Here is a 27,678-nt window from a genome sequence, read left to right as displayed (position 1 = left end):
CCTTACAGTTGTGGGGAGTCTTACACATGCTTAAGTTTGTTTTCGTCTTAACATAACATTTAGTGGGAGCCTTGGGGAGATATGTGAGTAACCTTGGTTGCAACACTAAAAAGTAGTAAAGAGTGCAATGCATTATTTGAAGAGAACAAGAAACTACATACTTTCACATTAGAAGTTTGAAAGTTAAGAGATCATTAGGTATTCTGACTTCGATTTTGCGTGATGCACAAATAGTAAACACTCCACATTAGGATACATCTTTAATCATGGTGGTAGAGTTAATATCTTGCTATGAGACATCAAACCAAAAGATATAAAAGCTTAATTCTGTCACTAGTTTGTTTGTTGTTATCAACATTAAGAGGTCATTAAGTATTTATTGTTACAATAACTCAACAATATTATACTCCAATAACAACAAGAGTTCAACCAAGTTAAAGGTTATTAACATAAAATACTTCATTTTTAAAGAAAGAATTCAGAAAAATAAAGATATTTATATAGCATATAAGACAAGACAATATGCTAGCCAACCCACTCACTAATGGTTGACACTTAAGGTATTTTCATAAGCATGTTACACATATGGTGTTATTTTAGTTGTTGCCTAGGTTTAGTACGAGTCTTTATGTTTTATGTTCGGATTTGAATTTTATATATATATATATATATATATATATATATATATATATATATATATATATATATATATATATATTATTTTCTGTAGAAACAAAGATTATGTTTTACAAGTTTATTATTAAACTTGTTTGTTTATGTGCAAAATTTAAATTGTACTTAAAAACTTCATATTGATCTCATTAAGACTAAAGTTAGACTAGATGAAAATAAACATGATTGAGATCATATTACATGTAATTTCTGTGTTGTTCATCTATATTAATCTATGTCGAGCAAGGGTGGAACTAGGTTGATTCAAAGGGGGCAGCCCCATGCACAAAGTGCGCTCATTATATACATTAAATATCATATTTCTATCACTCCTTTATTTCTCCTGCCCTTCTACTAAATTCCCATCTTCCCCAAAAGGCTTTAATGCATAATTTTATGTTTCAGTATAAAGGACAGTTTTTTTTTTTCAAATTGCTTTAAAATAGTTTATAGATATTTTTTGGTTTACGTTAAGAGTTTTAGGCAATGTTAAGATTTTTCTATTCTAGTATTTTGTTACGAATATAAAACATTTATTATAAATTTTATACTAAAATTTATTTTTAATTCCTGTAAAGTGAATGAGTTAGGCAATAGTTCTGATTTGCATTGCTTTAATTTCTTTTTACGAATAATTTAGTTCATTATTTACTGTTAACTAAGAATTTACAATATTTTTAATTTGGTAGATAAATTAATTTTGATCATAATAAATTAACTTTTATACTGCAATTATCATAACTGAAAAAATCTTTCTTCTCCCTCTAAACAAAAGAAGTAAAAAAAAATTAGTTTAATATTTATGCACTGATAGTGTAAAACAACTTTACACTACCATTCAACTATAGATTATCGTTTGAATTACTTTAAGATAATTATTTTAAAAATTAATAAACTTATCATGTGATTAAATAATAGTGTAAAAGTTTTGACATTGTAATTGCATAATATTTTTTCTCAATTTTTTTTTATCTATCTCATCCTATTCTTGTATCACAAATTTCAAAAAATTCACCACTAGCTTGTATTAAAAAAGAAGTCAATAAATTTATTTTTATTAAACTAAATTTTAGTTTACCAAAGTGTTTAAAGTCGTGTTCATTCCATTTTTTATACATGAGATAAATCAAATTGTTAAAGGGAAAGTCTAAAGATAAATAGTATACAAATGTAAGTCTAAGGAATTATGATATAATTGTTACAATATGTAGCCCAAATGAAAGATTGTTAGAATTTTGTGTTTCAATAATTAATGTGAACTAATATTATATAACAATTATTTTGGCTATTTTATCATTACTAAATTTTATTTTATGTAGTCAAATTAATTGAGTCCATTAGACTATTAAATAAGATAATATGAGGTTAAATGTGTAGATGTCAGGGTTAGTTTATTAGAGGATAATAAAAATCCTATTAAGTTAACACACTACAAAGAAGATTATGGTCCCGAATGTACCCAGCAGACACAATAGTTTCTTTTCTTCGACACTAAAGAGTTACGAAGGTCTCACTAAAAAATAAAGGGACTTCAATTGAGGAAAAATCATAAGGTCATTGACTACATTATTTGTTGATTGTTCATAATTCCACAATAATTGTTGAAAAATTCTTAGATCAGGAACCAATAATGAATCTATGACATTTATTTCAATCCTTAATCCTTAATAATCGAGCATGGTATAGATTTTAGGACTTTTGAATAATTATTCTAGAAAATAGATATGTAGATTTTTTTATTTTCGCATAAAGAATAAAGAATATTAAAATAAAAATTAAAATCCCAACATCACTAGGATCCACCTAATGATGGGGTTCATATAATATGCAAAATGTCCCAGATTCAAACTTTTTTTTCGTCATTGTAAAATAAAGGGCAATTCTCATAAACCAACTAATTTAATGATCAATTCTCGAAAACATCAATCCATCCACAAGATCTTAGTTTAGTTATGATAATACTCAAGCTATCAACAACATGGTCAATAATAATAATAATTGTATTAAGTGAATACATATGATTACGAAACCCCCAAAACACTTAATTGAGTGTGAACTGATTAGAATTAAAAGTGTTTTAATCTCAATGTCTGAGCAAGTGTTCACATAGAGCATTAACAGAAGAGCGTTACGATAACATGAATCGTGAAAGAGTATAAAAAAAATATAAAACAAAAAATAATCATAGATTGAGATACGAGGGAGGTGTGCAAAAAAAAAGGAAAGGGGCCGAAAGTAAATAAAAGAGTGAGAATATTTAAGTAAATTTATTTTTAAAAAAAGGTAAAAGATATATATATATATATATATATATATATATATATATATATATATATATATATATATATATATATATATATATATATATATATATATATATATATATATATATATATATATATATATATATATATATATATATATATATGTATTTTCTATCTACATACATTTTAAAACAATTCCCGTATCCAAATTTAAAACAATAACAACTTCAATATTTATACACTTATACAGTTTTTTTTTTTTTTACTGCATACACTTTTACACACGTACCCACATTTTAAGTAATATGAATATGGTATTCCATTATACATATGTTTGTTCAACTGATAAAGAAATATACTATTGTATTAATTACCTGAGGCTCCGAAACGAGGTCATCATTTAAAAGTAAAATATGAAACATAATTGAAAAAACATTCAAAGATAATCCAATTCCTAATTATAAAACATTACAAATAAAAATCTTTAGCTTGATTTTTTTATAAAAAAATCTTTAAATTTTAGTTATTAAATATATTATATGGATATGGGTAAGATTGGATAGTATAATGTCCATAACTACACACCTACACCTAAAAAAAATTGTGGGTCTTATCCATGTTCAGACTCATTTGATGGGTAAATTTCCTATTTATTGTGAGAAATTTTTTTGAATATCTACTGAGTTTAAGTCAAGTATCATCACTAATCATGTTTTCCAACTAGTTAGGGCATAGAAATAAAGAAAAGAGTTCTTTGAAGACGGAATATGGAAAAACCTATAAAAAATAATTGTAAAAGAATTGTCACTAAATTTTTTTAATTTAATAGCTTACAAAGATAGTTGTACAATTGTCAAAATAAGTTAAGTTTGATGAGACAACCAGTTTATTTGGCTCATTAAAAGGCATGAACTAAGCTTGAAAAACTTTAAGCTAATTTGACATTCAAAAGGTTTGTATTAAATAAAAACCACAAGATTTCTAATATATAAAAAAATCTTTATATTTTAGTCAGTGTCTGCCAGCTCAATTAAAAAAATTTTGATATGCATTGTGGTTAGATCAACAGAATAACTTTTTTCTTTTTTTAATTATTGCTTGAACGTATCATGCGACAGTAACACAAAGTTCAAAAATATATATTGCGCAACTTCGTAGAGCTACCATTAGCTGAAGATTCTATGTGGTATGGAATTTATAACCAACTATTTAGCATAAAAAAAAATTGTACGAAAGTAATGTCTTATAAAGTACGAAGATTGGTTAGAGAGAAAATGATAAGGTTTGTAAAGCAAGTGATTGGATAGAGAAAATGATAAGGTTTGTAAAGCAAATGATTGGAGAAAGTTATCATTCTTTTTCATAAGTGGTATCTTGAAAGCACACTCCATCATTTGGCATTTTTTTTAATTTTTAATTTAAAACAACAGAGGTATTCCATAAGAAGGGTGAGGAAGCAAGGGAACTTACATACGACCATTTGCCATGTGCTCTGATGGAGAATGCCAGTGCAATTGTTTTAAGGAGTAATTTTTTCCATTTATATTAATATCCCCTACTTTTCCTTCAAAGTGCACCTATAAACGGAGAATTTAATCATATTAATTGTTACCGGAAATTCCTTAACAACCTAACCTTATAACTGTGTAATTTGTTCATGATAACAAAATGATGAATTATCAACCGGGTAGCCATATACTACGTAACAAAAACAAAATACCTGTTAGCAATAGAAATTATTATATAGTCTGACATCACGATAATTTCGATCAATCTTTATAACATGTTTTGAAATTTTACTATCACTTTCTCATAAATTGAAAATTTTGGTTATGTGAACATGAAAATTAGTCGATGTCATAAACACATAATAATTTATATATGGAAAAATTATTACAATCATATGGAATCATTTGATCTCAACCAATCTTCATATGTGATATATTATTAATTATTTTTTAAAATTAAAAATTATAATTACATGTCATCACAATCATGTAATAATTTTTCTCATCTTAGATCATATAATAATATCCTTTTTTTCCGACTAACCTGTTCATGACATATAGTTAAGCTTTTTTAATTATTTTTTAAATTGAAAAACTTGAATACACACATGTAGAGAGATTGGTTGAGACTATGAATAAGTATTAGTCTTTTTGAATCATCATGACATTAGTGTGAAGTATTTATTGACTTTGTCGATGACTTATCTTGTTGATCACATTTAATGAAATTTTTTCTTTTAATCACTGTTTTTTTATCCACACGACTAAAACTTAAAATCTTACTTAATTAAAAAGATCGAATCCAATAACACTCGGATCAACCAGTTGCTATGAACAAGTAGTAATGTTAATCTCTTAGACACCTAATAATTTCATCTCTCGTATTTCAAGTTATATGAACTTGTAAAGTTGCATATGATGAGCATCTAGCTAAATGCTTATCCAATTATGCTTATATGGAATGAAAAGGAAAAGGAAAAAAACAAAGGAGTGATTTGGTAGTTTAAGAACAAACCCCAATGTTGAATATGTTGTCAACAAGTGTGGCATTGGTAGGAAGGTAGTTTCTGTTTAGATTCTTCAACTGCTTGTTGATGACAATATCAGTCTTCATAAGTTCCACAGGACTCTGAGATTTCCCATGTGAGCATGCTGCATAAGATGGACTCAAGCTTCCCCAGTACTCAGGTCCATTTGGACCAGCATAGCTAAAATTAGCCGAAACTAATGTAAAATGAAAAAAGAAAGAAAAAGAACATTCATGTAAGTAACAAACTAGCCAGTAATAATCACGGTAAAACTCATTTGTGTGAAGAAAATCAAAGCTAGTTGAACTCAATGAGAATTGAAATCTTACAGTAATCTGCAGAAGTGCATAGAGCCAAAACCGCTATGGAAACTATTGAGAAATGAACCCGCAGGGCCATTGTGAATAGCTAGCTGTGTCTGCTTTGATATGAGAGCCTTTGTTTTATTCCTCAACTATATATATATGTGTGTAATAATATAATTACAAATTCATCATAAGAAAAATATTATATGTGATGTGGTGATGGTTGTGTTATGTGTTATCCAATATATATGAATGCTAAATTTGGGCGGTGGTTGACTAATGAGTGGTTTCTTAGGAAATGAGTGGAGAAAGCATTGATGTCTCTGTCTATTCAGGGTCACAGGTTCTGTTCTGTATTAACTGATGAGTGTTTTTTTATTTTTAAATTTTTTTCTGTGAACCACAATTAACTGGAAAGAAATTGTAGCATTTTGGTAACTTTGGCTAACCGTCAAAAAAATGTTCCAATTTGGGTTCCTTTTGTTGAGTGTACCAATTAATTGCTTGGATTCCAAAATTCACTCCAGGAGAGATGCTGATGGTGCCTTGTTACTCTGTCTTACATTCAAAGATTGGAAAATCCTAGAAAGATTTAAATAAATAAATAAAATTTGTGCTTAGCTGATAAATAAATAATATAAAGTGACAAAGGTCAAGGAACGAAGAAAAGAATCATCTCCCTTCTAACCGAGCCTTTAACTATTAGGTGCCAATAGAAAAGAAAAAAGAAAGCAATAGTGTATGATTGCATGGGTTGATGGAAATGGTTGCAACCGTATGTAGTAAAATAGAATAGGAAGGTACTAGTGTTTAAAATATGATGAAATGGAATAAATCTTAGATTGAATTCATTCTATTTGATATTCCTATTTTTACTTCATCTTGTTTTGGGCAAATTTGTGATGGTATTACCTTTTCTTTTCATTGGTTTATTCATAAAAGAGTTTAATGATTATTCATGTTAATTTATACTATAATCAATAAAAAAAATTATTATTTAGATATTACGTTATTATCTAACCATTAAAATGAATGTCAGTGACTAAAAATAAAAATAAAATAATTTATAAAAGACTAAAATCTAAAATCAAGATAAAATAAGGGACTAAAATCATATTTTATCTCCATTTTTTATAAGCTTTAGTAATTTTTTTAGTCTTTAAAAAATAGTTTTTTTATTTTAGTCTTTAAAAATTTTCATTTTGATTTTAATACTAGTAAATTTTATTTTTTATTTTAGTACCTGCTATCAAGTAATTGTCTTATAAAAAATTATATTTAATTATTCTGTCAAACTCTTAATTACACTATAAATCAATAAATTATTAATGTTATTGTTATCATTGGTTAATGTTATTATTTGATAGCATCACTAAAACTAAACCAAAAAAAAAGTTACAAAGATCTTTAAATGAGTAAAAAAAACATATATCTTATTTTATAGAGTCCAAAGGTTATTTAAGCTTTTTTTAATAATAACGAGGCATTTTTCAATGAAAAAGGAAAAGAGAGAGAGAGAGAGACGAAACATAGAAGAGGTAATTTCTATCCTACCAAAGTTATACTTTTTAGTCAATATATCTGCGGTAGTAAACACTTTGGGTTTGTTCCTTCCATTTTTGTCACATTTCACAACTACTTTAACATGCAAGCATATGTTTGATGAGGGGCATGCAATGATAGCCAAAACTAGCACGCTTCTTTCACGTTGTATCTAATATAATTAATCACCACTTTCATAGTCAATTTGTCACTGTGACCCGAACTAATACCATTAGTGACATTTTGTCTAGGTAGTATTTAATCATAAGGAACAAATTGTAAATTACTTTAGAGTTTAATGGCCATGAATCACTGTTGTAAAAACTTTTATAATATCAATGAATCAAGAATAATTTGACTTTTAAATTAGCTATGGTAATAAATTATAACGAAATCATCATGTAAAATTATTATTTTTATCTTAGGTTAAAGATTATGAATGTTCTTTAATTCATTTAGACAGAAATTAATTTTATTCAGAATACGTGACTGACTGTTATTTACCCAAACAAATTTTACACACGATAAAAATTGAACATATATTCTTTCACTAAATAAATCATTCTCTGTGAACTTAATCAAATCTTGCACCATTATATTAATCCTTTGGGTTAAGTAAAACTGGTTTACAATGTTTTTTTAGTTAGTTTGTCCAGAAAAATATTTTTATAATTTATGGAAAAGACCTTTTCTTTGAGCCTTGCACTATGTGACCATCCTTATGAGTCCAAGAAAAGTGATTGAAATGCATGTGCATAAAAAAGTAGGCCACTTTGGGTGATTCTGATTGAGGTTGCGCAAATATTGGATTGGGGACGCAAAAGCACTTTGTGAGGATAGCAAGGAGGGCACTGTCTTTTGTGTTTGTGTTCAAAGACGGATATATATTGATTATTCTTTCTTTCATAATCATGTGATATCATCTTCAAAACAGAAAATCATGCATAGATTAATAACATTTTACCTTACTTTTGGTTGCTTCGAGTTAAATCAGTACCTAATTATGGTTTCTCGGAGGTACAATTAAAAAAATTAAGTAATTAAAGTGAAATTTATAAAATAGTATATAATATCAAATATTTTTAAATTCCTATATAGGTATGTATATATACATACACTATCCTTTGGAATTAATTGTCCTAACATTATTGAGTGTATGTAATAGAAATTTATCATCATAAGAGAATATTGCAAAAGGAAAAGTACCTTTACAATATTTTTGAGTTGAAATCGCTTACTACAGCTACCAATACATCAAAAATACTTGAACTCTGTTTTGCCAAGTTTGAATGCAGAAATGATATAATTCACCAGTTATATATATTGTTAATGTGCTCGGTGTTCAATTTGTTTTATGTGTACCATGTACATTGAAAATTCCCCTAACAGTTAAGCAACTTCGTTTTATATTGTTTTCATCAAAACAAAAACTAAACTTTTTTTAAAAAGAACAGAAACTAAACCTAAAAGCCCAAAACAGAAAATTACAAAATTCTCATAGAAACAAAACTACAAAATACAACTATGCCGGCCGAAATTAACCAACTTTTTCTTAATCACCTTCCACCTTCTCCATTGTCTTCTCAACTTTGGAGCGGAAAATCCATAGTCTTTAACATTTATAAAATAATGCATTCACGTTCATTAAATTATATGCTTCTCGAAGTTCTCTTGTACAATATGCACCATATTCATTGATTAACCAATTTTCTCCTAGAATTATGAGAGGGAGACATCAACCTTACTCAAACAATTGCTTGGGAATCAACAAACATTTGATTTCTCTATGTTTTGTTTTGATGTATTGGACATGTCCTTTAGGGAAATACTTTGTCACTATAAGGAGTTCTTATTTTGATTTTTAGGTAAGTTCTTGTTGTTTGAGAGCAATGCCAAAACTCCTTAAATAGCAACAAGATGCCATGAACTCTTAAACGGGAACACAATAAATTATTAAACGGTCCTAAATTGTTATAATCTTTGCCAACATTTACATCACTGGATAACATTATTATGATTGATAAAACTCTTCTTTAAGTATTTAATAATTATATATTTAGAACTCAAATCTGAAATCTTTGGTTAAACTGAAACATCATCATGCTACTTGATTCACGTATTTAGAATTACTTGACACATAATTAAATATTATTAATTATTTCTCATAAATTGTAAAATTATAAAAAAATTATTTGAGAATATAGACAGAGATGGTGGTCTAAGACCACCTAATATACAGGTCATTCCATATGCTTAGAAAAAATATAGCCCATTCCATTATTTTGATTAGGATTTGAAACTAGAAAGCACCAAAAACATCATGAATTCAATATCACACAAAGTTGGGGACAAACAATTTGAGATTTCCACTATTCATTCATAGAGCCCCACAGTTCCATATTGCCAAAGAAAAGACTCATCGGTCTGCCACTGCCACACATGGTGTGCTTCCCATCACCGGAAATGAAGCTAGAAAAATCCATCCTACCTTTAGATTCCAATTACACGGGTCATACGGAAGCAAGCAAATATTAAAATTTTATTAGAAATAAACTGATGAGCCATATTCATATGAGGAGGAATGGAGGATTGTCAAATCTTATGGAGTATTCTGTTAATGTTCCTAGTTTAGGATTGGACTTGTGATATATATCATATTAGAAAAGGAATGGACCTTTTCAAAAGTTAATTTAAATGAGGATTGTCCAAATTTTATATAAAGTATTTTTTTTTTTTTGCTGAATTTATATAAAGTATATCGTAGCTATATAACTAGCGTGGGATATCTTAACAAACTTAATGCCACGTGTATTCTTTATTTCGTAATACACCCAACAAGGCATAGAGAAGAGGAGAGAAGAGCTTGATTCAATTCATGTGTGTGTAAATCATCTTACTTGAATAGACAATAAAATTTTACTGATCGAAATTTATTAACTGGTTGAAATAATAAATTAGCAACGCATGACTTGTAGTATTGAAGTATATACGTCCTTGTTTTTCCACTCATTACATTAAAAGTTTAAACAAATTGATTACATAAAAGTTTAAATAGCTTATTTTCTTTAGGGGCAAGGAGTTGCATGTTGGTTAAAATGTGCTTACTTCCCTCTTTCTTCCTAATTTGGGGAGAAACACTTATGTGTAGAGTCAATAGTTGATACTTATTAATTTATTTTCCTCTTTCAGTGGAACCAAACCAAAAAAAAATTCTTTTCTACTATTTCTTCTGTTATTCATTCTCTTTATTTTCATCTTAAGAAAACATAGTGCAAAAGTAGTATATACTTTCCCCAAATTTTTTTTTTCTTTTTAGGCAATGTTTAACATTGTTGTACAACTTTTCCTTATATGTGATAGATTAAGTTTGCAAGAAAATGAAGATTCAATAAGTTTTTCATTCCACAACTATTTTAGAATTCGTTTTTTAATTTCTGTAAAAAAAAAAATGTCCAATTTCAATCCTTCATTTATGTTTTGTTAGCAATTTTAGTCATTGACATTAAATGGAAACCAATAAGTGTTGACATGTCCAACAACAGTACACATAAGCAACACACATGGTAGTCACATACTCACATTACATTTGTGTCATTTTTAGTCTTTAGAAAAATTTGAAATTTGAATTTAATCTCTATAAAATTGTCACCTTTATAATTTAGACCCTGTAAAATTATCTTTTTTTTTCCTAAATTATTAAAATTTTAGTTTTTAATTCTTAATTAAGCTTTCAAAACACATTCATTTTCAAGATGTAAATAACATCAAGATAAAATTTATCTTTTTCAACATAATATTCACTGTATATACAATTTAAAGAATAGAAAAAGTAATATATGCATTGATAATATAAAAAAATTTATACTATTATCTAATTATAACTTATCATCTATCTATGGTAAGTTTATTATAATAACTATAATCTTTAATTGTTTCACGAAACTTTTTACAGGTTACTAATCTCTGAATAATATAAAAGAATCTTGTTATCTGTCAATTATACGTTCCTCTTTGTTGATCAATGTTAATATATGGTTTATACTAATACAAATATAAGGGTAAAACAAAAATGGAGACACAAACCATCTTATAGAAATTGGTGCCTACTGCAGAATCTGATTATACCTTTTCCACTTGCATTAGAAGACATAAATTCTCCACTAGAAAAAGATGCAAATATGTCATCTTATATATGTGTGTTTTCAAGCAGCGGAGCTCAAAGAGAATAGCACTCCGTGATATATAATTATTCAAGAGATAGGGTTCTGAAGGTAAGCATCAACTTTTTATTGAACGGTTTTACTTAGGAGTATCATTTTAAAAAAGTATAATATTTAACGTTACAAATATATTTCTTATTCTGATTTTTAATAATAAAAAAATATTTGTTAATTTCTTAACCATTACTCTTAAAATAATGACTAGAAAAATCATTATATTAAAAATATACCGTATGAAAAATGAATCTATATTTTAACAAATATTAATATTATGCAATCAAACAAATAAGACCATGTGTCAGTTTACAATTTGGCTTGTTTGTTTGTTTAGTGTTTTTAAATACTTTTTGGTCCAGGGAACAAATGAACCTCCCCAAGATGGAAACGTGGAAAGGGTTAGAACTTAGAATTGAAGGGATTCAACGTTTTTCGAATCTGAGGTGTGTGAATGGTGAAGTTGAACTGGCCTTGAGAACGAATACTATGAAAAAAGGACAATATTTAATGGACATCCAAATACCAATCAATATTTAAAGAGATGAAAAAAATAAAAAAGAGAAATCATAAGTTTATAAAAAAAATATCATGTGATAAAATGTGAGAAATAAAGAAAAAAGAAAAGTATTAAACAAGTGGATTAAAAAAGAGTATCCAAATATACTTAAAAAAAGTACCTCACCTCCACCCATTATATATTATATTGGGGAAGTAACAGAGAAGAACTTAGACAAAGAATTGTTACTACACCAACGCAGTTTAGTTCAGCGGATTGAGTTCAGTGTTATAAATTTTTTAATATTATTTTTTATTCTTACGAATAAAAAAGAAATGTCATTACAGTCTTAGTTACATTTTAAAATTATGAAAAACTGCATATAGGGTGTTAGTCCATGAGCATAGCTCACCCAAAATCAGCACGGTCCAAAATATTAGCATGCTCAAAAATAGAGGGGTGGGTGTTGTTAGCTGCATCATCAGTATTTTTTGTTTATACACCCAGCAATTTAATTTAATTCCAAAAATGTTCTTATTTTTTTCTTCTTCTTTTTAAGTGTCTTTCCACTAACACATTCTTTCCTTCTTGTTCTCGATTTCTTTTTGGTTTTTTATTGTTGTGAGAGATGCATTGTGCCACTTCAGTCAAGGTAAAAGTATTATGGAGGTACACCGATGGTGATTGTTGCGGTGGTTGATTAGGTTGTTAACGGAGTTACATCAGATGTACGTCGGCGTTATTTTTTTTTTTTTTGTGTAACATACAAATTATACAATTTGTAAATTATATAAAATTAACGGATCCGTAAGTTTTATTTTAACTTACGGATTACATAATCCGTATGATTTATAAGGATTTTTAATTTTTTAAAATTAAAGAAATATTAAATTTTTAATTTTTTTTAAATTATAAATATGTTAGTATGATTGTTAAAAATATTAAATTAATGTGTTGAAAAAATTAATTTTTTTATTTGTTTATTTGAAATGTAATTTGTATTATTGTTATAAATATTTTTAAATAAGTGTAGATTGATAATTAATTTGTAATTACTTATTTTTATATTTTGAAAATGGTGTTAATTGTAAGATAATTTACTTGTAATTTATGGATAATTTATTTGAGTTGTTGTGGTCTAAAATTGATTGTTTCGTGTGGTCATAATTTCATGAATTAGAATTAAGTTGAATAAAATAATTTATTTTACTACATATGATTTGGTTATAATTTTTTATTGTATTATATGGTTATGAATTGTAAATAGAAAAAGTTGATGTTATTGGTTTCTAATTTATAGGATTATCAATTTTAATGTTTTATAATATTATATGCAGTAAAAAAATTAAGTAGGATTTTGTGTGATAGTATATGTATGATGCGGTTAGGGGTTGTTTATTTGTGATGTTCAAACTTTTGAATGTTTAGTTAAGATGGACGAATATCAATGGATGTATGACAGTATAATGTCTTAAGAAGTTGATATGAATGAACAAAATGAAGACGAAGTTGATGTGAATGAAGAACATGTTGATTGTTCCGATGCGTTCAATACTACTCAGGTATTAAAGTGATTTATTGTTATTAAATTAATAAAATTAATGTCCCTTTGAAGACTAAATTTTTGTGGATTGCATTGTAAGTGTTGTGGCGGTTATTATGAAGTTAGACACAAACACTGGTATGAGAGGAAAAATTTCATTTGTCTTAATTGATTGTGAAAGGAGTGATCAGTATAGGTATAGGAAAAAAGATTTTGTAAGATAAGAAGAGATACTAGGAGTAGGAAATGTAGGTGTCCCTTTAAGCTTCGTGGGAAACCAGTGGTTGGAGGCCAAGGATGGATAATGAAGTTAATGTGTGGGAGTCACGATCATGAAATGGAAAAGTCATTAGTTCGACATCCATACGTTGGTCGATTGACTAAGGATGAAAAGACAACTATTGCTGATATGACAAAGTCAATGGTGAAACCAAGAAATATTTTGCTAACGCTGAAGGAGCATAATGTCAATAGTTGTACAACAATCAAACAAATATACAATGCAAGAAGTGCATATTGTTCTTCCATAAGAGACATTGATATTGAAATGAAACATCTAATGAAGCTTCTTGAACTAGATCAGTATATTCATTGGCATAGATTAAAGGATGAAGATGTTATACGTGATATCTTATGGTGACATCCTGATGCAGTAAAGTTATGCAAAGCCTATAATTTGGTATTTTTTATAGATAGTACCTAAAAAAACAAACAGGTACAGGCTCCCGTTACTTGACTTTGTTGGTGTGACACCAACGGAGATGACATTCTCTACTGATTTTACCTATTTGGAGAGAGAACGTCTAAATAATGTGGTATGAACTCTAGAACGATTTTGAGGTCTTTTTCTAAGACGTGATGCCCTCCCTGGAGTTATTGTTACCAATAGAGACCTAAAATTGATAAATGCAGTGAAAACTGTATTCTCTGAGTGTACCAACTTGTTGTGTAGGTTTCACATTGACAAGAATGTAGGCAAAATATAAATCTCTAATTGGTCAAGAAAAAATGCATGAGATTATATCAAGGATGCCTTGGGGAGTTTGATTGATTGTCGTTTCGAGCATTTATTCGATGATTGTCTTAAGAAGTTTGAAATTGTTTGTTCACCATGATTAGGGGTGAGAATAGGTCAGGTCAGGCCAGGCTTTAAAAGGCCTGGGCCTAGCCTACGATGAATTTTTGAGGCCTGAGCCTGGCCTATAGCCTATCAAAGGCTTTTATTTTGACTCGGCCTGGCCTTTTTAAAAGTTTGGTCTGGTCTGATAGCCTTTTTAAAAGTCTTCTTCACATTAATATTCCTCCTTTGCTCTGGAACGGTAGGAACGTAATAGGAAAGTTAAAGGAAAAGGAAACATTAAGAGAAATATGAAAGCCAATAAAAATAATGAGGAATATAAAGGGACACATGACTCACACATAAATTGTAATTAAAGTCTTACTTGATCATATCATAGGAATTGAAGTTATGGAACAGTAATGTGTAATCAAAGTCTGCTAGTTTCAAAAAAATAATTAATTGTATCCAAAAAATAATGTAAGTATATATTGGTACCCAAAAAATAATATAAGTATATATACATATATATAGGCCAGTCTATCAGGCTTATAAGACTTTTTAATAAGCCTAAGCCTGATCTATTTAATTTAATAGGCTTTTAAAAAAGCATGAGCCTAACCTTTTATTTAAATAGGTCATTCCAGACTAGGCTTTATGTAGGCCAGGTCGTAGGCCCCTGTAGGTCGGCCTGGCCTATTCCCACCCCTAACCATGATCAATGTTTGTAGACTATGTCAACGAAACATGGATAATTCCCTACAAAGAAAAATTTGTTAAAACCTCAACGAATAAGGTGATGTACTTAGGAAATACAACAACAAACAAGTATGAAAATTTTCATTTTTTTTATTAGAGTTTAGGAATTAATGGATTTTAATTATTGTATTTGTTTATTATTTTTTGTGTATTTCAAATGTAGGGTTGAATCTTTTCATTGGGCTTAAAAAACCATTACAGAATAGTCTTGGAGACCTATGTAGTGTTTGGGATGCCATGAACAACATGATCACGCTTCAACATACTAAAATTAAGACATCCTTTGAGACAAGTACGCATGTGGTTTGACATATTTTTAAAGTTACCTTATACAAGAGGTTACTTGTCATGGTATCAAGGTATGTTTTATATCATATTGCTGCTGAGTTTGAGTGTATATATTATGCTAGCAAAAACCCTTCTCGTTGTGAACGTGTCATGAGAACTACTCACGGTCTTCCATGTGCATGTGAGCTATCCAAATATGTACTTAGTACCATACCACTTGAGACAATCCATATGTTTTGGCGGAGGTTAAGTTTTTCAAACCAAGGGTTATCTAAGCCCTAATTGACCATAACCGAAGAGATGGAAATCATATCCAAACGATTTGAAGAGCTTGATGTTTGTGGCAAAGTTACTCTAAAGAGTAAACTCTGGGAAATTGCCTACTCTTATCTAAACTCGATGTGTCCTCCTCCAGAAAAGGTCAACACCAAAGGTGCTCAGAAGAAACCGGTGATCAAACATCAAAGATCAACAAAGTGTGATCCGTCTTACTGAGAGTATGTTGATGTTTTACATTCTGTGCAAAATAATAATTCTTCAGTCAAATGTAGTACATCATCTTCTGACTAGGCAATTCCAAGAAGGACTATGCCAATGGTGAATCAATTTCATCCATTCATTCACAATTCCATTGAAAATAGTGTCGATGTGAAAGTTGATAGTAACTGTGGATATCGTGCAATTGCTGCATTATTAGGTATGGATAAAGATTCATGGTCGTTGGTGCACAACAGTTTGCTTAAAGAACTTGCCAAATGGTCTAATGAGTATATCAACCTCTTTGGTAACCTCTCCTACTAGAAGATGGAAACTGCTAATTTTCTTATGTCACCTCTCCACAAAATCGATATAAGTCCTCGATCGCCGATATTCAATGAACATGCGATCAAAGGACTTAATCTTGTGGCAACGACTAACCCTTCAATCTCAGCAGCAGGCCTCCCGAATTTCTAAATCTTCCTTCCTTGGGAGGATAACTTCAATTCAGGACGTTCCTAAAAAAAATTAAATAATTTTAACAATAATAATAAATACTTATTGAAATAATTTATTTAAAACTAAAAATATCTCTTCATTCCAAACAATGACCGAAACATGATCAGCATATGCAGTCAGAACTATAAATACTTATTGAAATATATTTATAATTGAAAATAAAACAACAACTTTTTCAAAACAAAAATGAAAACTATGTATTTAAAAAACAAACAACACGTATTTAAAAATTAAAATTAATATATTTATAATTAAAAAAATAACTATTAAAAAACATAATTCAAAATAAACTATTTTTTATTTATAAAATAAACAATAACTATTTACAAACAAAAAATAAAATAATATATTTATATTTCATACAAAAAAACTATTTAGAAACAAAATAAATTAATATATTTACAATTAAAAAATAACTATTTAAAAACATAATTCAAAATAAATTATTTTTTATTTATAAAATAAACAATAACTATTTACATACAAAAAAGAAAATAATATATTTATATTTCATATAAAAAACTATTTAAAAACAAAAACAAAATTAATATATTTACAATTAAAAAAATAACTTTTTAAAAAAATAATTCAAAATAAAATATTTTTGTTTAAAAAAAACGATATGTATTTAAAAAGAAAATTAAAATTAATATATTTACAATTAAAAAACTAACTATTTAAAGACATAATTCAAAATAGACTATTTTTTATTTATAAAATAAACAATAACTATTTACAAATAAAAAAGAAAATAATATATTTATATTTCATACAAGAAAACCTATTTAAAAACAAAAATCAAAATAATACTTTTTATAAAAACAAATTTTACCATTAAATAAATAAATATAATTAATTTATTAATAAAAGAAAAACATATGAATTATGTAATCCGTATAAATTATATGGATTACCTGTATAACTCATACGAATTATGTAATTCATATATATTATACGAAATCCAATAACTCAAGGCAGCCATTAACACCATTAACGAAAAACAATGAAGTGTACCTCGATGGCAAAAATGACACAACAGTGTGGAAACGTCCTAAAAGTCGACAATGCAAGCAGCCAACAGCAGCGGCACGACACAAACCAAGGAAGAGAAAGCAAGAAGACGAAGGAAGAGATGACACAAAGGGAGACGACATACAGGAACAGTAATGCGAGTAGGGAGAGTTTTTAAAATTTAAGTGAAGGACATTTTTACCACCAACATAAAGGTTAGCCAACTCAACTTTACTCATTTTTTGTGAACCAAGAATCCCTCGTTTTTTTAATTATGCGATTTTAATTCATTTGTTAAACATCCAATAATTATAAAAAAAAAAAAAAAAAAGTTGATGTAATAGTATAGTAGAGTGACACATTAGCATTTTCACTAAATATTGACTGTTACATCAAATACATGAATCAAAATTGTACAAAATTTGTAAATTAAGGATAAAATTCACAAAATTGAAAAGGAATGGAGACTAAAAGTGTAATTAATCTAAAATAAAATAAAATATCAACAAAAAGGGGGGAAACAACTAATCTAGAAATTTCAAATAAAAAAGGGGAAAAGAAAACTAACATAAGTTGGCCTAACTCGTTAATTGAGGAATGCCAATGTAGGTGCAAAAGTGACCCGACATTTTCCCAACAGTTCACAAGTTGGAAATTACTTTGACATTTCTACCCAAATGGCCCAAGGGTGTGGAGATTGAAGTTGATTAAAGGCGATCTAGGTGCAAAATAGCTTCGATGCACCTAGGGCATGAGAACATACCTCGACCTTAAATTGATAGTGTATTACTCCAGAACAGGTAAGAACTCTCCGTAGTGACCTATGGCCCTGTGCCATGCATTCAAACCCGTCTTGGGGTCCCCCTATAAATAAAATCATCTTCAATAGTTTCATGTACATATGACATTGTTAGTATAATTTTTTTTCTTGATTAATAGTATATAATTTATCATACGCTGACGATACATAGAAATTAAACTCTTCATAAATATATGGTGTAGGAAAATTATGATCCTGAATGAAACAACTAACAATATCCGACTAATCACAGAGCCTATGCATACCCAGCTATAATCCACTAGCATAATAACATCAATCTCTTTGTAGATTTACACTAGTGTGCCAACAAAATTTATATATTTTACCCAATCACTGTTAATAGAAACGCAATATGCATCAGGCAGGCACCTTGAAGGTTCATCGACCAAACAATACCATCAGCATCTTCTAAACCGCCTCCTGAAGGGGAATGAAAAATGTTCAACGCAACCAAAATCTGGAATACGCTTAAAGGATAGATAAATCACATTCCATGTATTACTAGTAAACTTACTATCAGCTAAGTACAAGAAAAATCCAACTGGGTCCCTCGGTGCCATGCAGTACATCTGTGTATTATGGGGTTAAACCAGTCAAAGTTGAACACCAAAGAAGTTATTCATCTTTCATGTTTAGACAGCTTCAACAATCAGAAGCACGGATTAATTTTTTGTTTTAACCCCAAGCATCCTAACTCAATTGCAGCCTGTTGATCAATTTGATATATGATCGCATGAAACCTCTCATACTCTCAACCTTTCTGCATACTACGTGCTTCAGGTTACGATGCACAGAGAAGGATTCAAACTCGGCCTTTTACTGCTGCTGTTCATAAATCTGCATATAAGTTTCTGAAAGTGCAACCAAATGAGGAAGTGTTTCAGAGACGTGCAAATCCTGCATCTCGTACCTAAAAACAAGGTATTAGTCCTCGTCATTGTTAAACATCCATACATCCATTTCAGATTGATGCATTCTTTTTATCTTACAAAGAATTAGAACTTACCATAGTTCTTCTGATTTGCGTTGCACAAATACCCTATAGAATCCTTCACCAGGTTTGCCGTCATGAACAACATTAGCAATCAAATCATATTTAGTTCGCAATTTCTCATTTTCTTTTGGTGTTGGCAAGGGAATGTAATCCTTCAACTCCAGGTTCTTCACAGGAAAGTTGACTGAAGCAAATAAAGAATGGATTAGGGTGAAGTTAGAAGTATGCAGATGTCAACTTGAATAAATTACAGAAGATTGCAACAGAAATTCCTACCTAACGTAGGATTCTTTTCGACAAAAAAATTATTCTTAGTAAACCGACGCATGTGTAGAATCATATACTTGGGCAATCTGGTAACACGATACTGCATCCTTGCTATATGAGGACGGACCACCTCCGTGACAGTTTCACCATCAAACTTCTTTAGTATGTTAAAGAGTGGAACCTAGATAGAAATCAAGCTTTACCAGCAGGCAAGTAGGAAAGGACAGACAGAACTTCAAAATAAAAGGCTAAACTAACGTCAAGCCATGAAAAATGAAAAACAAAACTCAAGTTCATAAGTGGAAATGAGGAAGTGCAAACTTTAAGAGGAATTCTACCATTATTACTTGCAAGCTTTTACATCATGGTATTCAAATAAAAGATAATTGAGACTAAACTAAAATGTCGAGGAGGTATGGTATAATAACGGCAAGTGTGCATTTTAAATTCATAAATCTTGACCAATTAGAATGTAAACTCCACAGAAGAGATAGCACTGGTATGGGGGCGGAGGGTGTTCAAGTTTTCAACTACAAAGGTAGATCGAAACAGATACATGAGTGCGCAAAAAGGTTTTTCAAAATTGGTCTCCCCAGTCATTTATATAGTTCATAAAAATGCTTGGGAAGTGTTCTCCATGCAACCGTACAAAAAGGTTATGGACAATGTTAATTTGGTATAGTTGGATGCAACTGGACCTTGAAGTTTATTACTTGAGTCATGGACCAAAAAAAGTCTTTGCTTAAGGTCAGATGTTCTCTTTTGACTACGAATTTTCTTCTATCCAATTATTTTGAGAAATTAGACAATTTTTTCCAAGACAAATAGTGAGTAATGCTGAAAACATGGGAAAATAATCATTGTAATGCTTTAGAATTTAGATTGTCATTCATGTCCTCTAAAAATATGCACTGTATGAAACAAAATATATTTGCATATAGGTGAGATAGTAAATAGCAGCCAAGGCAGTCCATGTAGCATGCTAAACAATCAGATTCAATAGACATGCTGAGAAAACAAGATCAATTCACAGCAGAGTATGAATGACATAAGTATAATCAGTCAAGTCAATCTCACAAACTATTTGCTTTGCATTTAAATGATGGTTTATAAGTGACAATAGGTTACCAGTATTGGTGTCAAAATATCCTTCCAAACAATCATATCCACAATTTTCTTATTTTTACACGTCTCTTGGACATAACAATAACAGCCAACAATAACAAGATTCAAACTTCAAAGTAGGATCACCTCAATGTAAATTATAATCATCAACTACAATATCTCATATGCAACAAGCACAGTAGCATTAAGTAGAGTAGTACCTGTGGTATTATATTTTTTTCCATCACATCCTTGAAAAGAGGAGGTGGTGGCAAGTCCAATCCTAACATTAGAAATGGCATTTTTGAAGTTTCTTTGACAAATGCATATCGCTCATTCACCCCATCTGAAAGTTTCTCAGCATTGTTTTGGTTTTCACTGTTTTCTTTCTTATCAGAGATCACTTTGTTAGGAATCTCTTTCACAACCTCAAGTTCGCCCTGTAAGCACAATAAAAACAACAAACACAACTTAAGTGGATAGTTCCAGCCAGCAACATGTCAACCAAAAGAAAAGAAAATTAGAGTAGATAAAAAGAACCTGAAAACACTCATATATTATGCTTGTATTCTTCTTTGAAGTCTTAAGATCTGCATGTAGCGTATTAAGTAGCCATGACATGAACTCTACCGGGTCAGATTGTGCACCTATCCGAAACCTTTTTTTACTGGCTTTCATCACAGCTTGTAGAAACTCGTGTGGACTGACCTGTAGACATGCATATTGAAAAACAAGTCACCATCAAATTATAATAATTTATAATAATATTATATACAATGAATTTCTCAGAAACAAACCTGTCCTTTAAAGTTCCGTGCATGCCAGATTTTCCTAGTGAGTTCACCAAATCGATGAACAAGTGGAGATTTGCAGTGTTGATAATTTTCAGGGATAAGAAAAAAATTTCTCAAGGGGGTAACTCTCATTAGGGATTGAATTGTTACATTCACAAAATCAGTCTCCTTGATATTATTAAGTCCCACCTGAAAAGTCACAATACAATGGATAAATTGTAGGCCCCTAACAGCCTTTCCAAAACATTTTTATAGGCATGAAAAGTATACCATTCCGGGAAGGTAACTAGAACCATCAAGAGCCCTAGACCACTGCTTATTTTTGTCAAGTTGTTCAACTTCTTTTGCAGTGAATCTGCAGATAGATAACCATATGAATGAACTTAGATAATGCATATTAGTAGTTAATCATTTAAAGAATTCAAGGTAACAACAACATAAAGAGAACAGAGAATCATAAATGATAAAGATGATGCAGACAACTTAACTTATGTGACAGATTTAAATATTTCAATGTGATTCTCAACTAAAGAAAAATTGAAGCTTTATCTTTTATGGTGACTTCAAGTGACTGGTGAACATCAACTAACAAGCATGTTACAAGCAGTTTGGCAAATCCACAGGAAGAAAATAGAAGATAAATTATTACAACAGGTATCTTACAAAGATGCTAACTAGGTAAACTGAATTTATTTTGAAATAATGATGACACAATGCAAAGTCCAAACCCATCGACTATAAACAAAAAGTCCTTGTTTAATTAGTTTGTAATGAAGAGAAAGATATCAGCATTAGTGAAATGATAAACAATCATAAAAATAATTATTCCTCGTGCCGCCATGGAAAACACCTTTTTAGGGTACATAGAAGGAGATTCCAAGGTTGACCTGAACAGCAGAGCTGCTATGGTAAACCCCTATCTACCAGTCAGAGGCATTTTCCGGGATTGTTCTAGTTTAGGGCTCCCCAATGACCTTCCCATAGAATGGATGGGGATATGTTTAACACCAGTGAGGATCGAATCTCATATGTCATACCTATCCACAAAGAGTCCAAGCCAAGGCTCAAGCCTTAGAAACTCACAAACTTTGTGTAGGCAGATAGATGACCAATTCAACCACAACCCTCAGTGGAAAAACTTACTTGATTTTTAAAGGTCCATAGCATGAAATTTGAGCTTCCAGAATGGATAAAAATCACTTTTCTAAGGGGATACAAAGGGAAAAAAACTCCCAAACCAACCAACAACAAGTGACATACATTGGACAAAAAATGATAATATCAACATTGTTACCAGCCAATAGCTGATGACCATAGAAACAGAAATATGTTGCTAAAAAATTGTCTGCAGAAAGCAAAGCCATATATAAAAAAATAGATCAACCTTGGATTTAAGACATGACGAATGTCATCTAATGAAGGATCATTAATTTCATAACCATCAGGAAGACAGTAGACTTTTTCAGTGCGGAGATTGATATAGACGTGGTGTCCTGCTTCCAGACTATGTGTATATGCATGAGACTTCTTCCCTCTCCCTTGGTAATACTTCCCGCAAACCAAACATGCATACACATTTAAATTTGACAGGGAGACAGAACAGAATTTTTCAAAGTCGAAATCCAAAACCTGCACACAAACATCATCAAAATTAAATATGCATAAACAGCAGCAAAATTCTTCTCAACAATGCACAAGATAAGTCAAATACCTGTCTATTAACAGTATCAAGATAAGGACAGTCCTTCCGAACCTCAACCTGGCGATTTCTTCCAGTAAATTGTTCGTGTGAATCGTCATCTTCTTCATCACTATCATCAGCCTCTCCATATTTATTATGCCCATTATGATGGGACCCATCATTGCTCCTCTCATTTACAGAACCCCTTTCCCTTCTAACATCATCTTCCTCCTCATCAATGTCAGCATAATTATTGGCCAACCCAGAAAGAGGATTTGCAACGGAGACAGGAGGAGGAGAGGGGGAAGAATCCTCATCCAGCCTCTGCCTTTTCGACTCATTATCAAGCCCTTCATCCTCTACTCTATCACCCGCTTCCCTTTCCCTTTTTGATGTCATTTTCTCTCCTAAAGAACTTTTAAACCAATAGCAGATAAAGAATAAATTAAGACATTAAACTTCAAATTCAAATCACCTACAAATTTAAACACTGACAAAAAGAAAGAAAAAAAAAGTTTTCCTTTATCTAACAAAAGGGCTTAAATGAGATAGTGAAAGAAGCTAAAAATGCTGTGGCAAGAAGCACATGAATAGTATTCTAAAGGCCAAATGACCTATAAATAAATTCCACCAAGAACCCATCCATAAACCCTAATCTCAAATCACCAAACCCATGAAACGGGCGCCAGAAGGAGAGGACGTTGGACTTGACGGCGCAGCCGGGAGGACCGTAGTCGAAGGGGCCGGCGACGCTCCAGGAAGTTCACCACGGACTGTCGGAGCACACGATGAAGGGCGCGGACGGCGATTAGGTCTGTGCGCTTATTTAAAACATGAGAAATTTAAATGAATCATCTTTATGTAATAAGAATATTGATAAAAAATAATAATAATTCTTCTTTTTATCCCATCTTTTTTATTTTTTTGACGATTTTATTTTAACTTTTTAATTTAGCCATCTTACCCCAATGAATCTTGCGAAATTTATATTGTCTTTTTACGGCTAATATAATTATTTTCTACTCTTAATAGAAGAACGTGTCAAAACATTCGCGTATTTCCTTATATTCCTAGAAACACATTATGAGCTCTTACCCAGAGATTAGACGGGAGCCAAGGAGACACTTAAAATTGCATCCGTCAAATTGAGAGTAGCCGTCGTTGCCTATCATGCGACGGAGGTGTTCACCGGCACGAAGAGTCTTGATTATGCCTTGTGTCGTTGATTTGATTCAATGTTGTGGTCGAGTATGATGGTGTCGAACGCCGTGTCCTGGTTCTTCTTCGATTTCCCATCTCGTATCAATATTCTTCTCTTTGAAAACAGACCAATTATATCTTCTCTTCTCATTCATTTTCTTTTACCCTCACAATTTTAATTTTTTTATCCAAACACAAAATTTTGAAAATAAAAAATTTTTAGTTAAAATATTTAAAATTCTTAGAATTTAAAATTTCTCAAAATTTAAAATTTCCTCATCCAAACACACTCTTAGAGAATTTATAACCATATTATTTTTCTTATCTTTTAATGTATTGACAAATAAGTTTTTTGGCTTATTACCCGAGCACTACAGGATTTTTGGTAATACAATAATTGTTTTTTTATTAATTAAAATTTGTGCATCCATCATCAATTTCTTTTCACTTTTGTTATAATCAAATTACTGAAAATTGATATTGGAAGCATGTGCCTAAATACTTCAAAATATATAAATTTTAAAATATATAACGTGAATAGATTAATTTGAAGGGAATTGAGTTGACATATCAATTGACGTGATATTAATTATGGAGAAAATAGTAATTTAAAGAACAAAATATATAAATCAAGTTACTTACCTTATTTATTTTTAATGTATGCGTTATCAAATATTGAATTAGATTTCTCCCGAATTTTATATATTGAAATGTAATTAATTGGTCAGCCACCTATCCAATTAATTTGGTCACAATTATTACTTACCTTATTTATTTTTAATTGATACATGATATTGTAAAAAAGATATAAATAAAAAATTGAATTAGATTTGAACAGATTTTTTTAAAACCTTATTGTTAAAAGTACATTGTCCTACAACAAATTGATTAATTTCAAATTTTCATTATTTTATATATTGAAAGTAGTGGTGGGAATAGGTCAGGCCGGTCTATAGGGGCCTACAACCTGACCTACATAAAGTTTAACCTGAATTGACCTATTTAATTAAAAGGTTAAGCTCAAACTTTTTTAAAAGCCTATTAAATTAAATAAATCAAGTTTAGGCTTATTAAAAAGTCTTATATATATATATATATATATATATATATATATATATATATATATATATATATATATATATATATATATATATATATATATATATAACAAAATGTAAGATTAATTTGCATTAAGATAAATATTTAAATATATAATTAAAATAATTTATAATTTAAAAATGGAATCATGATTTAGTAACGTAGATAAAATAAGTTGGAGGATATAATTTTTTTATAATGTTTCCTTATTATTTTGAAAGGATATAAATCAAAGCTTGAATTATATTGGGAGAAAAAATTATTTAAACCTTATTGTTTTGAAATATCTTATGGTCAGTATGATTCTTAGCAACCAAATGTTACCAATAAAGTTCTCCGAAAAACAATTTGTAATGACAATAAATAAGTCTTTGGCATTTTCTTGAGTTGGACTATATTTTTTAAGACCTAGTTAGTTATAGACAATTATATGTTATTTTTTTTAGAATGCATTCTAGAGATGGATTTAAAAAAATTGCTGGAAAATCATGAGAATATATTTGAAAAATGTACAATTGATATTATATATACAGATTTTTTGAGAATTTATCTTAATATATAAGATATTTATTCATAATAAATTTTCTTATTCTTAGATTTTCTTAATATAAATTTTTATACGCTTTTTTATATTTTTAATTCCCATTTTTTTATCTTTATATTAATTTTGAAACTAAACCATGCATTCCATCTACCGTCCATCGCATAGGTATCAAACTAGTTGGTTAAATAAACTAGGGTTGTTCGGCTGAGTGCTTGCACATCTCATAATGTCTTAACCATATAAGATTTAGTTAAAGAAATACTTTTCAACTTGAGAAGCCAAAAAATATTTCTACGCATATTTTAAAACAACTATTTACTTAAAAATAAATAATAAAGTATATGAGACATAATCAAGCATTTTATTGAAACCAAAATATAAGATAAATGCAGTGTAATGCAACTAATTTGACATAATATGATCTCATCTAAATTTGATTAATAATGTTTTAAATTTAAATCAATTAGATTATTTTAGAAACATGTATATCCCCTACAGGAAATCATTCAACTTCAGTATCATAGAATTACTAGCAACAAATTTATCTCTTAAAATAGTTAACGTAATTGCATACACTTATCTCAAATTCGAAATTGTTAAAGTTAGAATAATCTCATGTTGTATCAATTGATGCAATCAGTTCATGGTTTAAGTCATTTAGATTTTATTAAGTAATTTTAAAAGATTATTTTTATTTTTTTCATAAGTCAATTTAAAGGGATATCTTGGATTAGGATTTTAAAAGATTATTTTAGTATAAAAAAATTTGTGAATTTAAAAAAAAAATATGTAAAAATGTTATGACTTGTCAGGTTTCTTTATAAGATATTTATGATGATTTAAATTTTAATAAATTTATATTATAAGAATTTCAATGATTTGAAATGAATTTATAGATTTATAAGATTTGAAAAGTCTTTGTAAATTTTAAAAAATACATCCAAAATTACAAGAGTTAGTGAACAAAATAATAAGAAGTGATGCAGTTTAGATTAAAAAATAAAATAAAATCAATATGATTTTTTTAATCTTTTAATAGCTAAATTGATTCTAACGGTCATCTTATACTAACTCTTATTGTAATAACGTCTTTTGATTCTCCCTTTTAGGTTTGAACAATGGATTTTAAATTATATACTAGTTTTCTTATATGTTTTAATTACTACAATAACATATATTAAATGGGGTGCAATAATAAATATATATAATAATAGAAGGGAGTGCTAAGGGGAGGACGAAATTAAGGATATTGATAGTCATTAACATTGTATAGGTGATGAATTTAGTCAATATAAGAAAAGCATGAGTAGTCTTAACATATAAGACAAGCATTAATTTAATTTAGAAAACAAATAAAAAAGTAATGAGATGAGTATATTTGATATTTTTTTATTTTAAAAGAATAGGAAAAACATATATGATTCATGCATCTTAAAAAATATTATTTCTTGAGAGTTATTTGGTATGTCTTTAAATTGAGTAGGTCTTAG

At 29.3% G+C, this 27,678-nt stretch overlaps 2 protein-coding genes across 5 annotated transcripts; both read right to left on the bottom strand.

Annotated features, from left to right (window-relative positions):
- Positions 1 to 4,406: 4,406 nt before the first annotated feature.
- Positions 4,407 to 5,897, bottom strand: LOC100797401 (alpha carbonic anhydrase 1-like; the record flags this gene model as incomplete). Its single annotated transcript, NM_001255826.2, is given in 3 exon segments — positions 4,407 to 4,513; positions 5,460 to 5,668; positions 5,802 to 5,897. Coding segments are annotated over 3 exon segments (386 nt in total), but the record flags the coding sequence as incomplete, so codon positions are not given.
- Positions 5,898 to 18,656: 12,759 nt separating this feature from the next.
- Positions 18,657 to 24,185, bottom strand: LOC100792642 (U4/U6.U5 tri-snRNP-associated protein 2). 4 transcript variants are annotated; one of them, XR_416265.4, is made up of 11 exons: positions 23,961 to 24,182; positions 23,377 to 23,761; positions 23,050 to 23,294; positions 21,936 to 22,020; positions 21,669 to 21,854; positions 21,412 to 21,579; positions 21,093 to 21,311; positions 19,777 to 19,948; positions 19,513 to 19,684; positions 19,021 to 19,416; positions 18,657 to 18,926 (listed from the first exon to the last, which is right to left on the bottom strand). XR_416265.4 is itself a non-coding variant. In XM_006588780.4 (10 exons), the coding sequence occupies exons 1-10, from the start codon at positions 23,990 to 23,992 to the stop codon at positions 19,323 to 19,325; spliced, it is 1,758 nt and encodes a 585-aa protein (XP_006588843.1). In that variant the 5' UTR covers positions 23,993 to 24,185; the 3' UTR covers positions 18,657 to 19,322. The 4 variants fall into 4 exon arrangements, 3 of the variants coding, with proteins under 3 accessions (XP_006588843.1, XP_006588844.1, XP_040861618.1); XM_006588780.4 differs by having other exon boundaries at positions 18,657 to 19,416; positions 23,961 to 24,185; XM_006588781.4 differs by having other exon boundaries at positions 18,657 to 19,416; positions 19,777 to 19,897; positions 23,961 to 24,183.
- Between the last annotated feature and the right edge of the window lie 3,493 nt (positions 24,186 to 27,678).

Source organism: Glycine max, chromosome 10 (genome assembly GCF_000004515.6).
Source record: "Glycine max cultivar Williams 82 chromosome 10, Glycine_max_v4.0, whole genome shotgun sequence".
NCBI classification, from domain to species: Eukaryota; Viridiplantae; Streptophyta; class Magnoliopsida; order Fabales; family Fabaceae; genus Glycine; species Glycine max.
The sequence above is the reverse complement of the archived record's forward strand: the minus strand, read 5'-3'. Positions and strand labels throughout refer to the sequence as shown.